This window comes from Canis lupus, chromosome 34 (assembly GCF_003254725.2).
Source record: "Canis lupus dingo isolate Sandy chromosome 34, ASM325472v2, whole genome shotgun sequence".
NCBI lineage: Eukaryota > Metazoa > Chordata > Mammalia > Carnivora > Canidae > Canis > Canis lupus.
This window is the reverse complement of record NC_064276.1, coordinates 23248512-23275622: the sequence shown is the minus strand read 5'-3', so window position 1 is coordinate 23275622 and position 27111 is coordinate 23248512. Positions and strand designations below refer to the sequence as shown.

Genomic DNA, 27111 nt, shown 5'->3' with positions numbered 1-27111 from the left:
TAAATACACATTCTTCTTAATTGCATATGGGATGGCGTCCAAGAGACACTATATGTTAGAACATAGAACAGTCTACATAGGGATGCCTGGGTGGTTCAGTGATTGAGCATCTGATTTCAGCTCAGAGCATGATCCCAGGGTCCTGGGATCAAGTCCTGCATCGGGCTCCCCACAGGGAGACTGCTTCTCCCTCAGCCTATGTCTCTGCCTCTGTGTGTCTTTCATGAATAAGCAAAATAAAAAAAAGGAAGTAAGTTTAAAACAAAAGTCTACATAAATTTTAAAAGATTGAAATCATACCAAGTCTCTTCTCTGCAAAGTAATAAAGCTGGAAATCAAGAGAAGGAAGTGAGATAATTAAAAATATGTGGAAATTAGGCAACACATCTTTAGACAACCAATGGGTCAAAACAAAAATTAGAATATACTTAGGGAGAAAAGAAAAAAAAAAACAGGAAAAAACACAACATATTAAAACTTATGGAATGCAACAAAGGCAATACTCAGAGGGAAATTTATAACTGTAAATACATATATTTAAAAGAAAGATCTTAAATCAGTAACCTAACTCTGCATCTTGTAGAGCTAGAAAAAAAAAATTTACGACATTGAAAATTATTAGAAAGAAAAAAACAGCAAAGATTATAATGAAGATAAATGAAATAGAGAATAGAAAGACAATAGAATCAACAAAACCAAAATTTGTTCTTAGAAAGGATCAACTGACAAACCTTCAGCTAGACTGGCAAAGAATTAAAAAAAAAAAAAGAAGCAGATAACTAAAATTAGAAATGAGTGTGGGCATTACTACCAACCTTACAGAAATAAAAAAGAGTATTAGAGAATACTATGAACTACATGAAAAAATTAGGTAACCTAAATGAAAAAAAAAATTCTCAGAAACACACAAATTAGCTAATCATGAAGAAATTGATAATCTCATCAGACCTGTAATGAATAGAGACTGATCAGTAAACAGACTCCCAAAAAGAAAAGCCCAGGACCAGATGGCTTCACTATTGGATTCTACTAAATATTAAAAGAATTAACACTAATCTTGGGGTTCCTGGGTGGCTCAGTCAGTTAAGCATCTGACTCTTGATTTTGGCTTAGGTCATGATTCCAGGGTCGTGAGATCTAGCCCCACATCAGGTTCTATGTTTAGTGGGGAGCTTGCTTGTGGTTCTCTCCCTCTGCCCCCTGGCCCTCCCCATTCACACATGCTCTTTCTCTCTAAAATAAAGAAATAAATCTTGAAAGAAAAATGAAGAATTAACACTAATCTTTCCCTACTTTCCCAAAAAAATGTAAGAGGAAGTAACAAGTTATAATTCATAGAAAGCCAGCATTCCTCTGATACCAAAGCTATAAATACCACATGAAAATAAAATTACATATGAATATGCCTTATGAATACAGATGTAGAAATCAACAAATACTAGAAAATGGGATCCAACAGCATGTTAAAAGGATTATACACCATGATCAAGTGGAATTTTTCCTCGAATACAAGGATGGTTCAACTTAAGACAATCATTTAATGTAGTAAGCCACATTAATAGAATGAAGGAAACACATACACACACATACCCATACCCACATTCATCTCAAGTGACACAGGAAGGTATCTGACAAAATTCAACACCCTTTTATAATAAACACTAAAAAATGCAGGAATATAAAGGAACATCCACGACAGGATAAAAGGTATTTATAAAAATGTGACGCTTAACACATACCTAATGATAAAAGACTAAAAGCTTTTCCCCTGAGATAGAAACAAAGCAAGGATGCTCACTTTCACTGCTGTTATTCAACACTGTACTGGAAGTTCCAGACAGAGCAATTAGACATGAAAAGAAGTAAAAAGTATCTGAATCAGGGAAAAAGGAAGTAAAACCCTCTCAGTTTTCTTATGACATAATCCTAGGTATCAAAAATCCCAGAGAGTCCACAAGACAGCTGCTAGAGTTTAAAAAAGAAGTTAACAAAATTACAGGTTACAAGATCAACACATGAAAAGCAACTGATTTTCAGCAAGAATCTGAAAAGGAGGTTAAGAAATTCCATTTACAACTGAGTCTAAAATATTAAGGAATAAAACACTGACAAATAAATTTAACCAAAGAGGTTAAAGACTTACTTGTACATTGAAACCAAAAATAATATCACTGAAAGAAATTAAAGACAAACAAATGGAGAGACATTCCATGTTCATGGATTGGGAAAAAAAAATATATTTTTAAGATAGTAATAGTACCCAAAAAGACCTTTAGATCCAGTGGAATTCCTATCAAAGTTACAAGTCTTTTTTAGAAAAGTCAATCTTTACATTTATTTGGAGTTGTAAGAGACTTGAATAGCCAAAACATTTCTGAAAAAAAGAACAAGTTGGAGGATCACGCCTCCTGATTTCAAAACTTACTACAAAGCTACAGTAATCAAAATAGTGTGGTACTGGGATAATATAGGCAAGCAGAAGTAGAATTGAAGGCCAAAAATAAACTCATACACCTATGGCCCACTGATTTTAAACAAAAGTGATGAGGCAATTCAATGAGGAAAGAAGAATATCTTCAACAAATAGTACAAGGACAACTGGATTTCTACATGCAAAATAATGAAGTTGAACCCCTACCTCATACATATTAGGATGGCTATAATAAAAACACTTTTAAAAAAAAAAGTATTGGTAAGGATGTGGAGAAATTAAAACTCTAGTACATTAATGACAGAAATGTAAAAGTGTTCAGCTCTTATGGAAAAGAGTTTACTGGTTCTTCCAGAAGTTAACGAAGAATTCCACATGACCCAGCAATTCCACCCCTATGTACACTGACATAAGATTCAAATATTTGCATAACAATGTTCATTGAAGAATTATTCACAATTAGCAAAAGTTGGAAACAACCCAACAAAATGTGGTATATACATATAATGGAATATTATTTGGCCACAAAAAGGAATGAACTACGATGCATGCAAAACATGAAAACAAATGCTAAGTGAAATAAGCCAGACATAAAAAGAGAACTATTATATGACCACCTACATAACAAGGGCAGGCAAATTGATAAAGATATTAAATGGATTAGAGGTTACCAGAGGTTGGGCTGGGAGCAGAGAGAAATAGGAGAGTTACTGTTTACTGAGTACAGAGTTTCTATGTGTGGTGATGGAAAAGTTTTGGACATAAATAGTGTTGCACTATACTGTTAATATAATTAATGCCATTAAATTGTGCACTTAAAAATGATTAAAATGACATATCTTTTGATATACATTTCACAATAAAAATATACATGGGCAAAACTAAGAAATGATCTTAAAGTTTCTCCTGGACAAAGAGCTAGCCAAAGACATAGACTCTTTTTGAGAGAATAAAATGGGACATGTCTCATCAAATATTAATTTTATGATTTAAAATGTGGTACTAGGGGGGCCTAGGTAGCTCAGTTGGTTAAGCCTCTGCCTTTGGCTCAGGTCATGACCCCAGGGTCTGATAATCGAGTCCCACATCCGGCTCCCTGCTCAAGGAGGAGTCTGCTTCTTCCTCTGTCCCTCCTCCACAGGCATGCATGTACTCATGGGCTCTCACGCTCTCTCACAAAAATAAAAATCTTTAAAAGTAAAAAAATATATAATAATAAAATAAAATGGTACTAGATTAGGAAATAAGAGGTATTTTTTATTTTTTTTAAGATTTTATTTATTTACTCATGAGAGACACACACACACACACAGAGAGAGAGAGAGAGAGAGAGAGGCAGAGACACAGGCAGAGGGAGAAGCAGGCTCCATGCAGGGAGCCCGACGTGGGACTTGATCCCGGGTCTCCAGGATCATGTCCCGGGCTGAAGGCGGTGCTAAACCACTGAGCCACCGGGGCTGCCCTAGAGATAATTTTTTGATGGAGAAATACAGAATTAGAACTCTTAAAATAGCAGAATTCCAAACCCACGAAATGACTGGGTTAATAAATGAAATGACCAACAAACTGTTAATGGTTTACACCAATAAAAAAATATGGCAGAATGAATTTAAAAATATTCAATTATATATTTTGTGCAAGAGATTTGCTTCAAATACAATGGAGTAGGCAAGTTGAAATATAAGATGTAGTGTGAATGTTTATCAAAAGGAGGCATTGTGGCTATATCAACATCAGAGAAAGTATATTTCAAAGCTAAGAAAATTACCAGTGACAGAGAAGAGATTATATAATGATAAAATGGTCATTCCACCAAGACACAGCAACCCTAAATGTTATGCATCAAACAGGACTGCAAAACACACAAAGCAAAAATTAATAGAACTGAAATGAAAAACAGACAAATTACAATTATAGTTGGGGACTTCAACACCTCTCTTTTGATAATTGATAAAACAACTAGACAGAAAATCAGTCTGGATATAGAACTCAACACCATCATCAACCAACAAGATCTAATCAACATTTATAGAACTATCCACCGAAAAACCGAATGCACATTCACGGAACATATACAACAACCAGGGACATAAGACAAACCTCAACAAATTTAACAGAATTGAAATCACGCAGCATGTCCTCTAACCACAACAGGATCACACTAGAAATTAACAACAATGATATAAGGAAAAGCTCCAAAAACATGGAAATGAGACAGAACATTTCTAAATAATGCATAGATCAAAGAACAAGTCTCCAAGAAGATTAAAAAAAATACATTTCACTAAATGAAAATGAAAATGCAACATATTAAAATTTGTGGCACAGCTAAAGCAGTGTAATTTAATTTAATAAAATAGGAAAATCTATAATTGCTATTTTTTTAAGGAATAATGTATTTAGAAATAAAATAGGAGATACTACTACAAACCCAGTAGACACCAATAAGAAGGGAATACAACAAACAATTCTATACACATGAATTTCAATATCTTGGATGAAGTAGTCCAATTCCTTGAAAAACACTAATTTAACAGGAAATACCTACTTTGAATAGCCCTATAACTAAACAAAATTGAAATTTTCATTTAAAAGCTTCCAAAAAGGTTATGACTAGGCACACAGTGTCTTTTCACTGGAGAATTTATATAAAACCTAAAAAAACAAACACACACACACACACAAAAAAAAACCCGAAAACAACGGACTAGCAATTCTATACAATTTCATTTAGAAAATAGAAAAGACAAAAACCTGTTTTTTTTCCAGCATTGCACTAATGTGAAAGCCAATCAAAGGCAGTAAAATTATAGGTCAATATGCCTCCCAATATAATACAAAAATCCTTTAAAATATTAGTGATTGCAATTCAACAACATATAAAAAGAATTATTCAAAAATCTATGCATCTCCATATATTAGCAAAAAACTGTTGACACAAAATGAAAATATCTATAGTTGCACAAAAATAAAATACCCAGGAGTAAATCTAACAAAAAATGTACAGAGCATACATGCTGAAATGCTGATTAAAGATATCAAATATCTAAATAAAGAAGACATACTTGTAGTCTTTTTTGGGACACTTAATACATTAAGGATGTTATTTGTCCCCAAATTGATGTAGAGGTTTCATGCAATTCCTTTCAATATCTCAGAAATATCTCTTATAGATGTAAGTAGGATTATTCTAAAATTTGTATGGTAGGGCAAAAGGACTAGAGTAGCTAAAACAATTTTGAAAAATAAAGTGTAAAGAATCAGGTTATCCAATTTCAAGACTTACTATCTAGCTCCAATAATCCACATTGTGTGGCACTAGCAAGGGAGAGATATAGATCAATGGAACAGAATAGAGAACTCAGAAACAGACCCACACAAAATACACTCAACTCATCTTTGACAAAGGTATAAAAGAAAATCCATGGAGGCCTCTAAAAGATAGTGCTGAAGCAATTGGATATCCAGGCAATCAGTCCATCCAATCAACTTTGACCAAACTTCACACTTTACCTAAAAACCAACTCCAAATGAGTCAAGGACTTAAATGTAAAACTTAAAAGTATAAAGCATAGAAAAAATATATATCAGAAGCAAAGCTTGAGGATGTATGGCGAGGGAAAGAGTTCTAAGGACTTGACACCAAACCATGATTCATAAAAGGCAAAATTGATATACACCACTTGATTCTCACCTCTCCATGCCAGAAAAGTCCAGTCATTTATACATATACCATTAGAGCTATGTCAGCTATAGACATACAGACCTGCAGACACATATACTCACATACACACACATGCCCCCAGTTATGTCCTAGAGCCTGAGGCCAGGTCAAGGGAATGAGGGCACAGATCAGGTATAATGACACCAGATAATTAAGTATGTCAGGTGTAATTAAGGGCATGTCATGATTAACATGACCAAGATGAAATCTGCATAATTAGGTTCAGGAATTGGTAAGAGAAGTGAGATTTGAGAGGATAAAAAGCATGATATGCTAATGGGAGGTACAAAAGTTCCTAAGAACCCAAACCCTATCTAGTAAAGAAAGTTCATGAAGCTTGGGGATAATAAAAATAGAAATAGAATTTGGTTAGAGAAACACACACAATTAATGGCAATTTTCTGGGTGTGGAGCTAGGAGCAGCAGGATAGTACAACCAAGAACACAGGGTCAGCAAAGGGTATAAACTTTCATTTTTAAGTTTGGGGGATCTAATTAATATACAGCCTGGTGCCTACGGTTAACCATAACATCGTATACTTGAAATCTGCTAAGGGTAGATCTCAAGCATTCTCACCAAACACACACAGATCCACAAAAGCTAACTGTGAGGGAGATGATGACTGTGTTAATTAGCTTCACTGTGGTAGTCATTTCACAATGTATACATATATCAAAACATCACATTGTACACATTTTTTGTCAAAAATACAAAAAAAAATTTTTTTAAAGAACATATGATCAGGAATGAGGCCTCTCGCCAAGTGTCTAAGAAGTCTTTGTGACTTTCCTGGCTCCCAGTACTGTGGGAGGCTACTCTTTTCCTGGGCCATTTTAAAGGAACCTAGTCAGCATTGACTCCTCAGGCATTATAGAATGTTAGGCCTGACTCCTCAGTCAGGAGTCAGGTCTAACATCACCAACTCTCCTGCAATGTGCTTATTACTCTATATAAAAGAACTGAGTTAGAGAGGGTAAGTCGTGTCTCAAGGTCCTGAAGCAAGTTCAAAGCCAGGACTAGCACCCGGGTCTCCTTATTCCTGTTAATGAAGTATTCGGGACACTATTTTGCAGCCTTTGCTTTTTTAACCGTGTAGCCTAGATACATAGGAGGAGCCAATAAACAGTCTTCAAATCTCTACCCCTACCCTGTAAGTAATCCAAAGACTCCTTAAATATTACACCTAATTTCCAAGGTGTAGGAGCTGAATATTTTCTTGCTGCCTTTGTTTTACAAGGGGGCTTTCTAGTGTGCCACAGCTCTCCATACACACCACATGGCCACAGTTTAACGTCATACTCAGCCATGTTACTCAAACTCCACCCAAGAATACCAGGTACCTTCTACCACAGATTTAAGGGAGCTACTTTAATTACATATTTAAGTTTGGTAATTGGCCTGTAGATATGTCAACTTCTTTCATTGTCAACTTTCACCCAGGAAGGTTGAAATCAACATACCAACTTTTTTCAACATCTGCACATCATTGGTGTGCCTTATGCATCTGGTAGTGGTAACAGTATAGATATATTACAGATCATTTAGATTTCCTATTATATTTGCCAGAGAAGAAGCTAAGTCCTAGAGAATATGCTCCAGGGAAACTAGTAACCTCTGAAAATTGTTTAGTAGTCATGAAAAAGAAGATCTTATTTTTAAGATACCTAACATCTGGAGCACAGGTTTCTATATCATGGCTAATCTATCAAAACAAAGAAAAATGAACTTATAAAAAGTTAAATGGTAGTTGTTATTAATATCTATTTTATCAAAATCCATGGAGTATCAGGTATCCTGCAGACTTGAGTTATTGTACTCATGGAGTCTTTAATCACTTGTATTATTCTGTGAACATCCACTTACCTGTTTTTCTCCCAAATACATCAAACTAAGTCACCAACCGCCACAGACCATACAAACCCACTTCTCTAAGCAACTTTAGGTTTGGAAGTATTTATTGAGGACTTCAACATATTAGCTATCAGTATCAGATTTGGGAGTATTTGTTGACAATTTCAATATACTAGATAGCATCATCAGTGCCATACATGGTTACAGAAAGTGGATGGAACTGGAATAAGAGAAAATGCTGTTATTAAACAAATATACATTAGGGTTACTTCATAAAGGAAAAAAAAAATACTCCTTTCCTCTTCCCAGAACTTTTCAAGTCCTTGAATGCAATAAAGAAAACATGAGACCATTGACTTAACAAATGGATGACTTTATTAAGAGAGAAGGACAAGATTGGTGTTTGCCTCAAACCATCCAGGAAAACAAGCACACAAACATATACATACTTTGGTTTAAAAATTATTCATAATATTAATGTTAGACCTGATTATTTAAAGAATCAAATGAGCAAACATGTATAAAACAAACCATGAAAACACAAGCTTGCATAGATGAATTAATGTAGATGTAGAACTGGCATTTAAGGGGGAGGCTTGAGCACTGGAGAGTGCTGAGTGACGTTACCACCTCACCTCCCAAGACACACGGAAGTCACCAGCACCATGTTTCTCATTTTCCTCAATGAGGTTATGAGCAGGAACAGCTTGTGCTGTGTGAAGGTGAACGGAAATGGTTTCCGTCAGCCTAGGCCAGATGGGTGCACACATACCCACCAGTACTCAACACCAGTCACCTTTAAGGCATCCACAGAGTATCCCTCACAGTTTCATCTAATCTCTAAATAGGCATGTGGTATGAGGTGGCCTCTTCGTTTTCTGTCCTCAGACAGACAACTGTATTCCATTAAGGTTCTGTTCAGTTCCATGAAGTAGTTATTTCAAAGCTGCCTTTCCTTCTGGGGCTTGGTTACAAGTTGATGAGCACTTGGATTAATATTTCACTCATTTTTTTAAACATATCCACATTCCAGATCCCAAAGGGCTTCTTACCAAAGAATCTGAAACTGCCTGGGCACTATGCATTATCTCTCTCAGGAAAGTACTTTTCCAAATTGTAAGACAAATGATAGCACCACCTCTAATTTCCTAAGCAACTTGATTTATATGAGCATACTCTTGTATTTTATAATTCAGCACCTTTTCAAAATATAATACTGTGCCGGGATGGATTCTTTTAAAGGAAAACCCCATTATAGAGAATTCTCATTGTGGAACACCATTTTAATATGCTATCTTCCCACTGCATCTCCTCATTATTTATAATACTCCATGAAACAAATATTGGGCTGCCTTTAAGAGGCAGGTGAAAAATATAGCTACTTCTGAAAAAGGGCATTTGGCTTTCAGTTTATAGCAAGAGCTGAAGTTTATAGCCTACGGTGATTTCAGGGGCTAATTCAATCAAATAAAAAAATTCTGACATCAAAAACCCTCTTACTAAATTTAATAGCTAGAAACTATTTTAGCAGTTTATGGTCTGAAATTCAGTGCAACAAAAACATACCCTAAGTATGCAATGTGTAATGGTGTATTTTCTTAACTGTTTTTTTTTTTTTTTTTACTGCTATTAGTCCTTGCTCTTTTGTGAAGGACATGTCACTCAAAAACCCTGTCTTTCAATTCTCCTGTTCTTTATATGCGAACCTCAACAATGAATGATAGGGCACTAACTAAGATGCACAATTAATCCTGTCCTTATCTGAAATGCTGAAACCAGCACAGTGCTGGCTCCCTATGCTATTAACAGTAACTCAAAAAGAGAAAAGCATCCTCTAGTTTGCTGAGAATGAACAACAGCATATGAAATGCATTCAGAACATGTTTCTAGGCCGTTCACAAATATATATAAAGGGGAACAAGATGGTTTCCAGCACTAGATAGTTCAACAAATCAACATGATTACTTAGATGATTCTGTCAATTTATGGCATCAAACACGACCTTACAAAAACACTCTGGTGTCTCCCTTACCACAGCAGTTTTCCTGGTTAATATTCTCCTAAAACTAACAAAATAGAAACACTCTTTCCATCAAAGATCTCTCATTTCAAGTAAATGTCTCTGTTTTGTTTGGTTTTCTCCCTTTTTTCTGTCAATGGTATGCATTAAAAACACAAGAGTGTTGTTGAAATTCTCACAAAACAATAATAAGTGACTTCTCTACACAACACAACATTTGGAAGTATCTTCTACATGGTCACTATAGAATAGACAGTCAACTCTCAGTTATTCAGGAAACGATAACCTGAAAAATCTGGCTAGGAAATTCTCACTCTCCCTCTACCAGCCTTTTTTGGTCATGCCACTGCTTATTCAGAGATTGAGAGGCAACTCAATGAAATGATGTATTTATCAGTGTACAGGTCACCCACAGCTCAGCGGGAGGAAATCCAGAGTTCCTGACGGCAAGGATGTTTTGTGATCACCTGTGAATTTTATATCTCAATGGAGAGTTGACATTCACATACAGGAAGTACAGTACACTGACCTCAGTTAGAATCAAACTAATTTAAGGCAACACTGCTCCTCAAGACCTTGCAAGCAAAAAGTACAAGTCTCATCAGAAAAGTGACTCTGTCAGAAGTGAATTTTTCCTAGTTTACCATTTCCTTTTTTACTTCTCTGGAAGTAAATTTCAGGGTTTGTAACAACAATTAAATGGCAGGAGCAACAACAGCCTTGACTCTTTCCTTTAATAACTGTAAGCACCATCAGGGCTGAATGAGATTCTCTGACCAGGAGTTTGGATGACCCTGTGCCCCATTGTGCAGCATTATCAGGACAGTCTTCTAGTTTGCTCCTCCCTGACCACATTACCTGTTCCAAGCTAAAGGCTTTGAAAAATAGGATTCTATCAATAGTAAGGTAAGCAGTTATGGCTTTAAAACTCACAGGTACCACCCAGATAGGAAAAGAAAATGAGACCACTTGATCTAGTCACTTCTTTGACTATGAGCAGTAAGTAAGGGACAAAGTACCTTAAACATCTGTTTTTTCCTTTCAGCTGAAAGAACAGGTTTTGGTTATTTTGATTGTTTCTAAAAATTCGGTGTTATGAGAACATGGCACACTACATATGGTGAAATCTACCTGAACGGTTTTCCTTTCACATTAATGTTCCCTACACAAATACTCTTTTCCCAAAAGGGAAAAAATCCTTTCAGTGCAAGTTCTACTCTGTTCTCAGTCCCTGGGAAAGCTGATTACACGGGGGTCTCACTCCTTTACTTAGAGGGAAGATCTTACATCCAATCACCGTTTATCTTTCAAGAAAATCATCAATGAATAAATGAATAATCCTGATATTCCCCCAGAGTGATTTTTATACAAAGGCAATACCCATTAAAAATCAAGGCCCTAAAATGTTAACCACTGATGTGGTAAACTGAATGCACCATATTATATAGCAGGTGTTTCTAAAGAACAATTTGGCACAAGACAAAAATTAGAGAGTATCTGACAGTATTGAAGAAAAATAATTATCCATTAAAAGTTAATTATATTTATACTGAAAAGTCCTGACATCGATGGAAAGGTGTGGACAAATTCAGCAATGAATTTATTCATCATCCAGTTCGGCTGCAGACCACAGTAGAGAAGAAAAGGGGAAAAGGGGTCCGGTTCACAATTTTCTAGAGTGAGTTCAGTGGAATACAAGGTCCAAGATCATATACCTTGGAATATGTTGATCTAGATCCAAGTGGCCATTGCACATATGAAAAGGTTTTCCTCCCAGGAAACATCTATCCAGATCTTTCTTTTTAATTTAGGTGTTTCTCTATGATCAAAGACCATAAGTCTTTTTTGCAGTTTACGTTACTCTGTTGCTGGTTGTTGTAAAGTCACTTGAGAAAAAACAATTCAAAGGTATGCAAAGTCACTTTCTAAAAAATCTCAATGTCCTGTTAAAGCATATGTAGCAACTGTCCAGTCTTCTGTAAAATAATTATGTCTAACAATGGCTTCAAACTACATTTTTTTTCCAACTCAGAACATTTAATGTGACCCTTGTCTGACCTTGCTTCTAGGCAACAAGTTACAAAAAGTTAGATTGGGGGCAGAGGCTGTACACATCCAGTAGCCTCATGATAAGGCTCCATAACATACTGTGCTCATTCAGCAATACTAGTGTTAATGGGGCCTCCAGGGAAAAGAAGTACGGAGACAGAAAGAATTTCCAAGGCCAGCTTATTAGTTTACATCACAACATTAAAGCATAATACATGGTGGGCCTAAAAATTAAATTGTGTGTGTTCCAGTGGTAGAAAGAGGAATAAAGTATTTCCGCATTTATATAAAAATAACAAAGTGATAAGCAGAGAACACAGTGAAGAATGTTTGGCAGTTCCTTTAAATACAGTTGTTAGTTACTTCTATAGTCTTAAAAATAATAATTATAATATTTGAGTGAGAATAAAAGGATTTAACTAATAAGAAAAGAATTTCTCTGATACTCTTTAAAAAGTGTTTGCTTTACAAAAAAAATAAAATATCTTAAAATTCTAATTTTTAAAAAACCTAAAGAAAAAAAAAGTAACAAATGTTCAATACAGATGTTGAATTGGGTGTCACAGGGAACTATCACCGCTGGCTGCTCACTAAGACAGCTGAAGCGCTAATATCCAAGACTTAACTGTTAAGTGGCCTAACATTTTTTGAATGAAAATACCTCGATAGCATTTTACAATAATAAATATGATTGGATAAAGTACATGAGAAGCAAGACAAATGCAGAATTTTTAAAGTAAATCTGATCATTGTATGAGATAGAAAAATAAACATTCATGAAATAAAAATATGGCAAATGATGTTGCACATTTGCCTATCAAAATAAAGATACATTGTGTTTTCTTTTAAAGTCACCACACAAAAAAAGCTTTTTAAAACATGAAACAAAATCACAGGGCAGACAAAGAAAAATATAGCATTACTAGAAGTCAACAAGGCCTAAGCTTTGGATACTGATAGCACCCTCTAGAATTTGACTAAGGCTAGGACCTCCATCCCTTGTGTCCTTGCCTATTTAATTGATGATTCTGCCTCATTCATTTCATCTGTGTCATTCAAAGTCCTGTTTGTTTTCTCTTTCACCTTTTCTCAAAAATTACTCTTTTAGGGTTTGCTTCTTTCTAGATTATCATTTCCCTAAAACTTGACTCTTAGGCACCTTTTACTCAAGTTCCTGCAATCCAAAAACTTTAGGAACGAAAGCTCTTTCTCAAAATGAAAGGACCCAAAATCCACTCTGAGAAACTATTCTAAATAACTTCCTGAATATTGCCTCAATTGAAAGACTATCTGCAAAGATAAGGCTAAACAATAGTCAGTTCCCAGTGGGAAAAGAATGGATTTACAACCTTTTCTCTAATCACTTATGTATTTCTTTCCTAAACAAACACCATACTGGAATGTCAGAAATGTCAGATTCACACAATAAAAAATAATGGAAAGTCAAGCTGAAGGGAAACTTTTATATAGACAGCATGTTTGCCATTTATGTTAACTAACTAGAATGAGAAGATAAGCATTTCCACAAGGTTAAAAGCTAGACAAAGACTAGATTTCTCAAGGAGGGCTTCAAAGATCCTGTACAAAGGAATCCAATGCCATGTATCACTAATGAATACGTAGAACCAAATACCTGGATAAGGAACCATTTTATCCACTTCAACTTTATGTTGAATCAATCTGATTATTGACAGATAAAATATTTTTTGAGTGGTTGCCAACAAATACTTGCTTTACTTTTTTAAGCAAGAGGAAAACTTCTCAACCTATGTCGAGAGAGAATTGATGGCATCATTACTTACATAAACTTTTTTCTAATTCTACCTCCCTTGGCTCTCCATATAAAAGTAAAATAAGAGAAGGGATACAAAGTTTTTCACTTTTTCACTTTCAGTTGACTGCACAGACTTGAGTTAAAATTTCATAGAATTAAACTTTTGTGAATAAATACTAATAATCTGCCCAATGCCCAGGTACCTCAGAAAGACTTGCTATTAATCAGAAGAAGAGAAAGTGTCAGAGAATGACATCTGGGCCAATTCTCCCACGAAAGCTTATAAGGATATACAAAACCACATGGTTCAATTGTTCCAGGTTTTTTTTTTTTAAACACTTTATAGTTGTGATTTTTTAAAAAAAAATTTCTAAGAAATACAGAAAACAGGTTCTTTCTTCAATATGCCATATACTAATGCACAAAGAAAGCTATTTCTTATAGTCTTTTATTCTGTATTGCATCCAAAAATTGTTTTACTCTGATCATAATCTCCACAAAATTCTAATTGCTAAATAAAGCCTAGTCTCTAGATACCAGTACTCCATACCTAACAGAAGTGACATTTTACAGAGCTTTTAGATACTATATCCCAGGAAGTGTATGCAGCAGAGAGGAGGCCAATATTCAGAAGCTAGATTTTCTTGTACTGCCCAAGTGATCAAGAATAACCAAAACATTTTAAATGAATTAAAATTATTTATGGTCAGAAGAACTCTTGAAGATAAATCCCAGGAATACAAACACAGGAAAGAAAAAAATGAATGTGGAACGCGTTCTGTATCATCCAGTAATGTTTGCTACAGTGAGTCCGTTCTCAAGGCAGATTCCTAGGGTTTTACTGCTTATGATGGAAACCTTGGAAAGGAGGAAAAAAGAAGAAATACCATTAAAGAAAAACCTCAGAAATGCTGTTTTCTCCCGGCTCGGGCAAATCATTTATCTTTATATCTATGCATGTTTCTTTGTTCTTGATTGTAAAATACTTACACACGGAGTCAATAAGTTATTTTAGGAATATATTTCAAATGTATGTCAAAGGCAAGAAGACCTCTTCTTAAAAGTAGTGGGTGTATACAATTTGAGGGAAAAAAATGAGCTACTTCCAATTAAGTCAGTGTGGTGGAAAGTCCACCAACTGACTGAAATTGTAGTATGTAGGGTTGTTTTGATAATGTCCAACTAATTCCATCTTTTACAATAATATCTTTTATCTGATCAACAATGGACGAATGTCAGAACAGAGACGGTTGGGGTAAGCAGAGTTTTCTAAAAAAAATATAAATGCTTGGCAACCTCTCTCCCCTAAAAATTCTGATTTAATTAGTCTGGAGCAGCACCCACACATTGATATTTTGTAATGACCACTGGAAAAAAAAATTGAAGTTTGAGAAGGCAATCATTAGATTTGGAAAAAGATGATAAAATCATGACCTAAGATATCTTCAAAAGCTGTAACAAATAACAGACATCAAATAACAGGACCTAATATTTGTAAAGTCTATTGCAATCTGCTTTCATATATTTTATTTATATGATCCTGACAACACTGACACTATTATTAAAATCACTTCCATTTTTAGATGAGAAAATTAATATAAGAATTGCCTTTTCATTATTTCATTTTATGAATATCATAAAAATACAAGTGAATGTGTATGCTTGGCCACATGCAACTATTCCTTTCATTTTAAGGATCTGGTCCAAAAATTAATTAATTAATTAATTAATTAATTAATTAATTAAAATTAGGATTTGGTCCAATTTAGACCTCATATTCTTTCATTTTCTTTGCCCTGTTTTTCTTTTGTATGTTAATAGTTTTATGTGAAGTGTATGTGTGTTCTTTATTTTTTTATTTTCTTATTTAAATTCCAGTTATTTAACACAGTGCAATATTAATTTCAGGTGTACAGTATGTAAAGTATAGCAATTCAACACTTCTGTAAGGCACCTGGTGCTCATCACAAGTGCCCTCCTTAATCCCTATCACCTATTTAACTCATCCCTTCTGATAAGCCCCTTCCTTCTGATAATCATCACTTTGTTCTCTATAGTTAAGAGTTTGTTTTATTGCTCTTTTTTTTCCTTTTGCTCCTTTGTTTTATTTATAGTCACACACTGATGAAAGCTACAAATTCTTCCTGGAGGAAAATGCACATACACAGACATCTTGCATTCAATTTAAGGTGTTTTGTTTTCTGTTTTACCTTTTTTGTTTTTTAACAAATGAAAAATACTATAATGATCTTCCAAAAGGAAGGATAACTTATTTTGCCACTCCAGTGATCTATAAGACACCATTTGATTTTTCCACCATAACATGAGGATTTAAAAAAAAAAAAAATCCTAAACTTGATCACATATATTTTTCTTACCTTTATGAGAGGATTCCGATTTTGAGAAATGACGTGTGGAATTATGCTGGTTTGTGAAATGAGTGTAATCCAAATCTTCAGCCTCTGTCATGGTAGGTGGTGGTGGCCTGAAGGGAAGTCAAACTTTAAAGAGATATTCTAAGTAGTGGTGACTACAACTCTACCTCTCATTGGAAAATATGGTAAAACCATTTTGGTAGAAATGCAAAGACACAGAACTCTCATTTTAGTTCCCGGCTTGTTGCATAACCTTGAATAAATTATTTTATCTTACTATTCCTTTGTTTTGATGCACATAATTCAATAAAAACAAACATTTTTCTGAGAAATATGTGTGAGGCACTGTGCTATGGACTAGAGAGAAACAAGATTAATGAGATGTGTAACCACTGCCATTAATGAGAAATTTCCTTTGTTTTGGTAGGTTTTATGAAGAAATAGAGGGAAAAAAGGAAAAGATCAAAGGGAAGTAATACAGAAAGTTAAGAAACGAATTAAAAAAGAGGGCAAAATTGGCAGCTAATGGGGGAGGACAGGAAAGAAGGAAAGGGGCGGAAGAGGACATGGGTCATCATATAAAATCTAGAGCAAAGTCTTTCAATCCACTAGGTGGCAAAGCAGAGCTTAGAAAAGGAAAAGACAACTACATTGGCAACTTTTCACATCAAAATAATATAAAATGTAAAAAAGCACTGGGAATTTTTGCTACTCTGAAGTTTTTATTATTTTAAAATTATGTTACATAGATTTTTGTAAACATTTGGCATTGATGAAGATGAAGAACAAAATCTCTCCTTTTTTGGTTTTTGTTTCTCAGAGGTGTACTTAAATGTTGCATTAAAGCATGGAACCAGATGCAGTAACAGAATATGTCAAATACATAACCATGTTGTGGGAGATTTTCTGTAACCATATATGCAATCTGGAAGACATAAATACATTGCAGTTCAGAAAGTTATGCTAAGTTTGGTACAAAGGGCTCTGTCATATAAGAAGACAAGTGATTTCAAATTTCTCACTCTGTCCCTAAGCAGTAGGTCTCTTGCTGGGTATTCGGTTATCTGTAACAGGTCAGCATAGAAAAAAAAAAAAAAAAACCAAAAAAACAAAAAACAAAAAACAACAAAAAACAAACAAACAACAAAAAACAACAGGTCAGCATAGGATGTAAACTTATTTATTGAGGACTGTGCTATGGGTTCTACTCAGATGATCTCAATGAACTTTATTTTTTTTTTTAAAGATTTTATATATTTATTCATGAGAGACATGGAGAGAGAGGTAGAGATATAGGCAGAGGGAGAAGCAGGCTCCCTGTGGGTTGATATCCCACAACCCCAGGATCACGCCCTGGGCTGAATGGCAGACGCTCAACCACTGAGCCACCCAGGGGTCCCCTCAATGAATTTTCAGGACAAGTCTGCATGGTAGCCATCATACACATATTTTAGTGTTAGATTAGGTTAGAGTTCTTTTTTTTTTAATTTTTTATTTGTTTATGATAGTCACACAGAGAGAGAGAGAGAAGCGGAGACATAGGCAGAGGGAGAAGCAGTCTCCATGTACCAGGAGCCCGACGTGGGATTCGATCCCGGGTCTCCAGGATCACACCCTGGGCCAAAGGCAGGCGCTAAACCGCTGCGCCGAGTTAGATTAGGTTAGATGAGGTAAGTGATCGGTCCAAGATCACACAGTTGTTAAATGACAGGGCTGGGACTCAGACTCAACTGTACTTCAAAATCACTGTGCTCTTCACTACCCTATGCTATGCTACATAGTTGTGTATTTTTATCAGCAGCAGTATCTGTATTTGTGTGTGTGTGTGTGTGTGTGTGTAAATATACTTTCAAATGGTATTTGGCTTATATTTTCATACTTTTGTATATATACATATAATTAATGTGAGTATAACAAATGATATGGTATTTTCATTTTTCTTGTTTTTCACTTTGAACTACTTGTTTACAAATATTAGAAATTAAATACAGTTTTTTTTTCATTATTGACTAACATTTGTAACATTTACCTTAAAAAAGTAGTATTAGAAGTTGGCAGAAGAGTTGAGACAAAATCTGACTCTAGAATTAAGAAACTCAACTTCAAAAAAATAGGTGGTTAAAGAAGTAACTTGGGTCCAAGAAAATAGGATTGGTAATCAGGACAGCAGAGACTTGTACTCACTCTTTTTTATTAAACTCTTATATTAGGTGATCAAAACCCAGAAACACAAAAGTCAAATGGGACTCTCAAAACAAAACAAAACAAAACAAAACCAAGAACACCAAAACCCAAAAAATCCAAACAAACAAACAAAAACCCAGGATTACTGCCTCACCATCAACTTGTCAAGGAAAAGATGCTGAAGTGTGAAACAACACAAGGAACTTCCACAAATCCACTAGGATCTCCACATAAGGATATACAAAATCAATCTAGAATGCCCTTAGTTCTCTTCATATGCTGTCTAGTTTGTTGTTGTTGTTTTTAAAGATTTGAGAGAGAGAGAGAGAGAGCACATCACACAAGTAGGGGAAGGGCAGAGGGGGAGGGAGGGAGAGAATCTCAGGCTCTCCACTTAGCAAGGAGACAGTGTGGCTCAATCCCAGGTCCCCTGAGATCATGACGTGAGCTGAAACCAAGAGTCCAAGGCTTATGTGACTAATAAGACCGAGCCCCCCAGGTGTCCCCTGTCTGCTTAGTTATTGACTACACAGAAAACAAACCTTTGTTTATGGCTTCCAGTGTTCCTATTTCTTTCTTTCTTTTTTTTTTTTTTTTTTACTAGAACTTTTATGTACAGAATTCTCTGTTTTTAATGTTTCCTATTTCAAACTATTTGTTATGCTGGAGATAGCTATTTTAAAGTCAAAGATATTCACATCCAAAATTAGAAAAAGCTTGCTAACCCAATAGTTTGTTTCATAGTTTTAGATGTATTAGGAATACCTGTTTCCTACTGTCCTCATGAAATGATTTACATGTTTAAGTCAGCGATACAGACACATCCCTTTAAGAATTCACTTAAAAGTCATTTCTTGGGATGCCTGGGTAGCTCAGTCAGTTAAGTGTTCAACTCCTGGTTTTGCTTCAGGTTATGATCCCAGGGACCTGGGATGGAGCCCTGCATAGTGGGGAGTCTGCTTCTCCCTCTCTCTCCCCTACTCCACCCCTTGCTCATGTCCTCTCACTCTCTCAAATAAATAAATAAGTCTTTTTTTTTTTTTTAAGAGGCTCTCCTAGATATGCAGACTAGGCTGTCTCCTCATTCTTTATAATATCACGTACTTTTCATCTAAAGCATTTAACATGGTAATAGTTATTTATGCAATTGTTTAGATGATAAATTTCATGAGACTAAGAAACAGTTCTTTCTTGCTAACTGCTGTTTACTCTATGGGCAATTATTAGGACATTCAATAAATATCTGATAAGTGACTGAGTGGAGATAAATATATTTCACATTCATAAGAGTGCTGTAGGAACTAAATGAGATTTTAAAAATGCTTATTTTTTTCTAAGGGAAAAATGCAAATAAAATACCAGGAGTATTATCGCATAATACCCTACAGTTAAAAGACTTTGGAACTTATTTGAAACTTTTCCCAGTTATAAAGCATCATAGTTAATTCAGATCACCAAACTGATTCTGTATTTCTTTAGAGAGAATACAAGATTTTTGTAATGGACAAAGAAACCGATTTTTGACCGTGAATATTACAAGCTCTACACAATAACTTGTTTTCCCTCTACTATTATTAACACTATAATGCAGTAAACTTCTAGATCTGGGAAGCTCCATGATTTTCAATCCTTAAATCCGTCTCTTTCTGTACAAATAGCTAACTAAATCCACCAAAATTAAATGTGAGGGAAGAAAAAGGAAATGTGAAAGAGGAAACCAAAAGCTCTAAGCAGAATGCATAAATTCTAATATTAGTTGTATAAAATCTGTAATAATAGGCTTAACTTTTAACTATGAAATACAATTTCATAAAATTCTCAGTTTTATCACCTATATCTAGATCTGTATCTACACATATCTTTCTGCAACCGATACTTAAAGACAAATAAATATTCCCTTCAAGTCAAAACAAACAAACAAACAAACAAACAAAAACTTCAGTTCTACCAGTCAAAGATCACTTTCACTTATTTACAATAGCTATTTTTAATACAGGATCATTTGATTATTCATTCTACAAAATGCCAAATATTTTTATTATTACTTTTTTTGCCAAATATTTTTTGAAGTATTACATTTTCAGAAACTTGTTTTCAATTTTAATTCATTTTTTAAAATAGACATTCCAGATTGGTCTATCATATCTGAAGTCAAAATTGTTAGTGTTCTAAAGAACCCCAAAATTTGGAAGACTGCAGAAAACCCAAAAGATTATTTTAATTCATTTGACTAAAGAAAACATAATAAACCATACCTATTTACCTACTGAGAACAGATTAGTTACATCTTATTTTACCTGGATATTGCAGGGATGAAAATAAAGTCTACCTTTGGCATGTATTTAATTAAAAGATATAAGAAGAACCAATTTTAAGCAATTGATAAAAATATATTACTCTTGTCCTAAGAGCCTTACAAACTTGATGCAGTTTTCTGAAGGCTATTTATCTTCTGAAAGCCCATGGATTTAAAAATAGAATATGGCTTTTTTTAAGTAGGTGGGCGTGGAGCCACTACTTATGGGACTAATGTCATGACCCTGAGATCAAGACCTGAGCTGAGATCAAGAGTCAGATGTTTCACCGACTGGGCCACCCAGGCATCTCAAAAGAATGTAGATTTTTAAGGACACTAAATATATTCACTTTAAGTCAACAAGTCTAGCAGCTTAAGCATGGGCAAAGAGTGGCAACAACAGTGTATGCTTTCAATGTGATAAAATTTATCTTTAGAGTTAATACATACACTATAATTAGGAACAATATTTGAAGTTCTAATAGAATTTTCAAAATTTTATATTTAGTGTTACTTTCATCTTTCTGTATATAATATTCTTTCTATTCCAATCATGTTTTGTTTTGAAAAGCAACAGAAAGCAATAAAGGACAAAAAAAAAAAAAAAAAAAAAAAAAAAGTTTGCTTCTCCAGAGACTTAAATATTGCCAACTTGAGGTATGAGGTAGAAAGACAGCAACTGCTCCATTAACTATGACCTAAGACTGAGAGAAGTCAGAAAGAAGTACATACACCATAGCCACAGCTATTAGATCTGGTGGGATTTAGAAGTCTGCCGTGTCTCGAAATAAGTATTTGCCTAGACTTTGAAACTCATGCAGAAATGAATTTAAGCATTTGTAAATGTCATGCACACATTAGTGTACCCATGAAACTTGGTAAACCTTAAAACTGGAGATTTTACTGGGAAAATGGTTAATCCCATCCATTCTTAGCTAAGGGAAGTGAATCCAAAGACAAGAACTCGTCCTAACAAAAAACATCATTTTTTATATGCCCTAGCATCTTCCTGATTTGACTTGTTCAACCCAATTTAAGAATGGAAAAAAAGTTTGATAATAATCCTGCAAGACTTGATACCCCCTGACAACTGCCGATTTCTGGATCTCCTCTCCAAAGAACACTCTTCTCAGAATATCCATATCTTCTTACCCCAAAGTCAAGTCCCTCATTCCCCTTTTTTAGGTGTCATCTTACCGTGCTGGCCTGTCATTCTTAGAACGATGAGGGTCATTACTCTCTTTTGACTTTGAGTGTGCCGATTTAGTAGTTTTTGGCTATGGACAGAAAAAGAAAAAGAAAAAACATACAGAAAACAGCAAACAAACGGAAAGATTATTAGGTTTAGAAACTATCCAAATTATGCCAAATTCTAGTAATTTTAATTTACTTACATTCAGTTGAACAAATGAATAAAAAATATATATATATAGTCACAAAAATATGTTGGAAGTGCTCAGTACAGCCAGAGAGTGAGCTAACTACATGTGAACATGTTCCCCAGCAGGGGTGTGCCTGGCTACACATTATTAACATAATAGCTGCACAGCAGCTGACAAGAACTTCCAGAGTCTGTGGAGTGTAGGTCTATGCTCTTAAACTTATTTCTGAACATCTGACTTGAGGATGGTGATTTTCAAGCCAGGAAACTAAGGAAGGTTCAGTCAAACCCTTCCAAGAGACGAACTTACACCAATACCAGCACCCATTACAGAATCTAGAAATTAAAGAAATCCTGATACTTGCTAGAAATGTGGCTTTCCCCTTTTACTTGCCTGATTTGCAATTCTTAAAAATACTTACTTCTTTGTGGTTAACAAAGAATCTGAGTAACTCCTGGGCAATTATTTGTAGCTTAACTTATATAGCAGAATCATTTGGGAGCCTTCTACTTCTACTAAAATGAAATACATTTGTTAAAAAAAATCCTGAATTACTCAGAGGGTAAAAGAAGGAGATTCCTATAAATAATTAACATGGCAGTAATACTTTCATTTGTTTTCAGACTGACAGCTGAATAACTGAGCTATAGGAAATAGTAGAGCAATACTATTATCATCACAGTTTCTATGTCCTCTTTTTCCTCCTAATCAGTGCTGAGACAGAGACAGAACCAGAGACTCAAGGGAGGAATTTTTTTCGAGAGAGAGAATAAAAAAAAGAGAGAAGGAAAGAACAGAGCTGAATATCACTATGTCATGGACACACATTCTAGCTGCATCCTTCCAGGCCTAGTACAAAGTCCCTCTCTGAAGGTCCTGTAGCTTAGGAATTGATCCCTCCATAACTCTGCTATTCTTCTACTATACTTTCTTCAGTCAGTTTGACCTTGTGTTTGTTAGCTATCTATGTTATCCTATTTGTCCTCCTACATTATATAGTATTATGAGGAAAATAGATCTTTGTCCTTCCCTGTTAAGTCCAGAGGGGTGCACTGCACACAGTAACTAATGAGTCAAGTCTGTTAAACTGAACTTGCAACCACCACATACAACAATTACATTACTTTACAGCAGAATAAACTATTTTGTATAATATTTCTGATTAACTAGGGAAAAGACAACAGGTGAAGCTCATGCTATTAGTTCCTATACTTTGACATAAGCAATGATTATTGGCGGCATCTGTCGGTCTGCCATAGATTAAGTTGTCAGAGAAAAGAGAAATAATGGGCACATGATTATGGATGGGCAACACCGAGGACTTAGAGAAGGAAAGAAAAGGCCACTAGGGAGCTATGAAAGCTTGTGAAAATTCTCCTGTAAGGTACAGGTTACATTCTCCTGTAAGGTAAATATTAGTAAAACTAAGATTGCTCCTAACCAGAGGTACCTGCAACTTAACTGGTCTTAAAAGGAATAGAATGAGTTTTTCAATCTTAGCAGTTATTTTTTCATAGTTATTTTTCAAGAATTATGATTTTTTGTAATGAAATAACCTTTACAAATAAGATTCATATATGCAATACAGATAATTTGTATACCCTAAATACATTTGCAGAACTTACCCTAAAAGCAAAATCCCCATTACAAAAATCAAAAAAAAAAACAATAAACAAAACTTACCTTCCAATCAGAGTCATGCTTTCTTTTGTCCAAAGATGATTTCTCCCGCTCCTTGGCTTTCTTGTAAGCTTTCTTTTCTTCAGCCATGAGAAGTCTAGCGATTTCCTAAACAAAATCCAGTCAATATCATTGATTGCAGATTCATGGGAATCCCAGAAAATTACTGGGATATTTCTAAAAAGTCCTGGCTAAACAAACTAACATGGACTCACCTCATCCTGGGCTACTTGAGCTGCTCTCATATCCACCTGGGTAGCCTATGGTATAGAAAATACACAAAAGATTAATTAGAATCTATGTTGTCCATTTAAAAAATATCTGGGCACCAAGGTGGCTCAGTGGTTGAGCATCTTTTGGCTCAGGGCATGATCCCAGGGTCCTGGGCCCGCATCAGGGTCCCTACAGGGAGCCTGCTTCTCCCTCTGCCTATGTCTCTGTCTTTCTGTGTCTCTCATGAATAAATAAAATCTTTTTTTTTAACCTTCCATAAAAATAAATTGGTGTTTCAAACCAATTGTAATTAACATCCCTGAAGTTGAGCTAGTATACTTTCACCAGCCAGAGCAGGGGCTATTTTTATTAAATTCTATAGCAGATTATGAAAGAATTATCAGAATTCAATAACAGAAAGATAGGGATATGGAATTCTGTTGCTAATTCTTACTCAGTAAGTAAAACTGGACAATCTATTCCCATTGTCTTGATTTTTCCACCCATAAAAAAGGTATCAGTTTCTCAACTCATAGAGGCTCATTATGCCTATTATGTAATCTCAAGAATGATTCAATTCAAGAAAATCTAGTGACTATCACCTAAACTTTTGCATGAAAATTTGCTCACCAAAATTTCTTCTTCTTGCAGTTTTCTGGCAATTTCAGCATCATACCATTCCTGATCCCTGTGGGCCACTCGCGACGGAGCAGAGTCAGCTTCTTTCATCATTCTTGGCTTCATTCCTAGAAAAACTCAATGTAATAAGGCAACTACATTTGTTTTCTGAAAAGGTGCAAAACTTAAAGATTTTTTTCTTTAGTATCTAATACTGACAACACTGCTACCACTACTGAACTCCGTGTAGGGTACACCTGAAATAATTTTTTCTCCTAGGTATAGATGTGGCAATGCAGATTATCCACACATTTTTTAAAAAGTTACCCACCCCAAACTGCCAGGCACAAAACTCCCCTTTCACATAGTTTCTTCAACAGCAGAAAATCACGTAATGAACTGTAGGTGAGGCTTTTGCAAAACAGTAAGTGAAATAAAGGCTAAGTCACTGAAACAAACAAAACAGAGAAAAGAAAGTTACAGAGCTGGAGTTTTAAAAAAGCTAAACTTCGAGACTGGAGGAAACAAGAGTCTTCCTTCTGTTTAACTCAGCCTTGCATACTTTACCTCAGAGGGAACAGAAATCGCATCACCCGGGGGTATGTGAGTCAACCAGTGGCTCTACCATAGCTTCTGCTCTAATGGTCAACAAACCCACTTGCTTTAGATCTTTCCTATATCTTTGATCAGTTCATGCTGTTGCTAAATTTTAGGGAAGATATAACATAAAGGAAATACCAGAGAACATAATGAATGATCTTAGATTTCTATTCCTCTGAGAGAAAAGGAATACAGTGGACTGATGGGGAATTTTGGCATTTTACTTTGAAATGTTGTAAGTGGCATATATTCCCTTTCTAACTTTTAATCAAGTGGTAAGTGCTAAGGTTTACTTCAAAATTACAGGCATTTCCCTCTTTGTATCCTGTATAAATTACAATTATTCAACAATGTGAATGTATTGTATTCAGAAGTAATAAAAAATTTTTAATGCCATGAATAAGATTAACCATCTGGAATAGTGACTTCCAGCAAATGGGTTACTGAAGGGAAAAAGAAAGTTTTTACTCCTAATTGACTATATCTTTGCATCAGTGGTTGTCAACCCTAGCTAATATATTAAAATCATCTGGAGTGCTTTAAATAAACATAAAAATCTTTGACACAAATCTCAAGGATTCTAATTTAAGTAGCCTGGATGAGATCTGGCCTTTGGTAGTTTGGTTGATTGCTAACAGTTGATTCTTATAGGAAATTGGCATTGAAACTATTAGTTTATTATATCCATCAAGAGAACCATATATTAAAACAATTTTTATGAATATGCCTCACTACACTTGATTCACTTGCTTTAAACAAAAAAGAGAAAAAGGAAAGAAAAAATACAACTAAATTCTGGGCACATGAAGAAATTTAAATTGTCTGGTAAAGTCTCTCTTTGTAGAGCTTTAAACCTAGCTTTGTGGTAAATCCAAAAGCAATGGAGTCATCTGTCTTTCCTACAAATACAGACTATTAAACCTGGCTTTCTTAGCTTCAGGCCTATTAGCACCTGTTTACTCAGCATACAGAATCCACCTCAATTTCCTATCCTCTCCAGAGCTACTGAATCTTACACTGCTGGGTTGGGCTACGCTGGTTTTAACCCAGATTTCTGAGGGGTCTGGGATAGTCAGGAAACAGAGGGATATTCCCGTAAGTGCACCATATTTAAATGAAATCTAAACCTCTGAGTTATCATTAGTTTGGGCATAACTAGAAAACAACATTTCAGAAAAAATAAATGAAATCAGATAGGGAGGTAGAGTTGGACAAAGTTAGTGGAAAAGAGCTTGTGATACTATTCTACCTAAAGAAAAATGACACTTCTGTAAGCAGCTCAAAACCTCATTGAGTCTCATACGAAAGATCACACTTAGGCCTTGCTCCTTCAATTTTGCCACCACTAAAAGAAATAGAGTGGGATATACTCAGATTTCAACACACTAAACCTTGTATGCCTCCTCTTACTCTACACCACAGAATTCACTGAGAAAATATTTTTAGTTATCTTTCAAAGATACTTTGAAGACATTCAAATGAAACAGTCAAATGAACAGACTTAACTGGTTTAACAGGGTGATAAGACTGTCACCTCCAGGCAGTTTAAAAGAAAATGATACATAGGTCAATGGAACAGAATAGAGAGCCCAGAAACAAATCTCTGTATATATGTTCTATTAATCTATGACAAAGAAGCCAAGAATATACAATGGGGAAAAGACAGTTTCTTCAAAAAATGGTGTCTGGAGAACTGGACAGCTATATGCCAAAGATTGAAACTGGACTTATACTATATAAAAAAAAATTAACTCAAGTGGATTATAGACCTGAACATAAGACCTGAAACCATAAAACGCTTGGAAGAGAACATAAACTCTTAGAGATGATTCTTTTTTTTTTTATTTGACAACAAAAGTTAAGGTGACAAAAGCAAAAAATAAACAAGTGGGATTACATCAAACTAAAACGCT

General features: G+C 34.9%; 1 protein-coding gene across 4 annotated transcripts in view; it reads right to left on the bottom strand.

Moving 5' to 3' along the window:
* Positions 1-8359: 8359 nt before the first annotated feature.
* The window catches only part of CCDC50 (coiled-coil domain containing 50), a 74202-nt gene continuing 55450 nt past the window's right edge, over positions 8360-27111 (bottom strand). For 3 of the 4 annotated variants that reach the window (XM_049105867.1, XM_049105865.1, XM_049105866.1), the window contains 6 exons: positions 24611-24726; positions 23983-24027; positions 23771-23875; positions 21903-21982; positions 16229-16335; positions 8360-14708 (listed from right to left, as the gene is read on the bottom strand). In XM_049105867.1, the coding sequence (XP_048961824.1) occupies positions 14689-14708; positions 16229-16335; positions 21903-21982; positions 23771-23875; positions 23983-24027; positions 24611-24726 (473 nt within the window). In that variant the 3' untranslated portion in view covers positions 8360-14688. Of the gene's footprint in view, positions 14709-16228; positions 16336-21902; positions 21983-23770; positions 23876-23982; positions 24028-24610; positions 24736-27111 lie in introns of all 4 variants that reach the window. The other variant, XM_025425365.3, reaches the window with a different exon arrangement.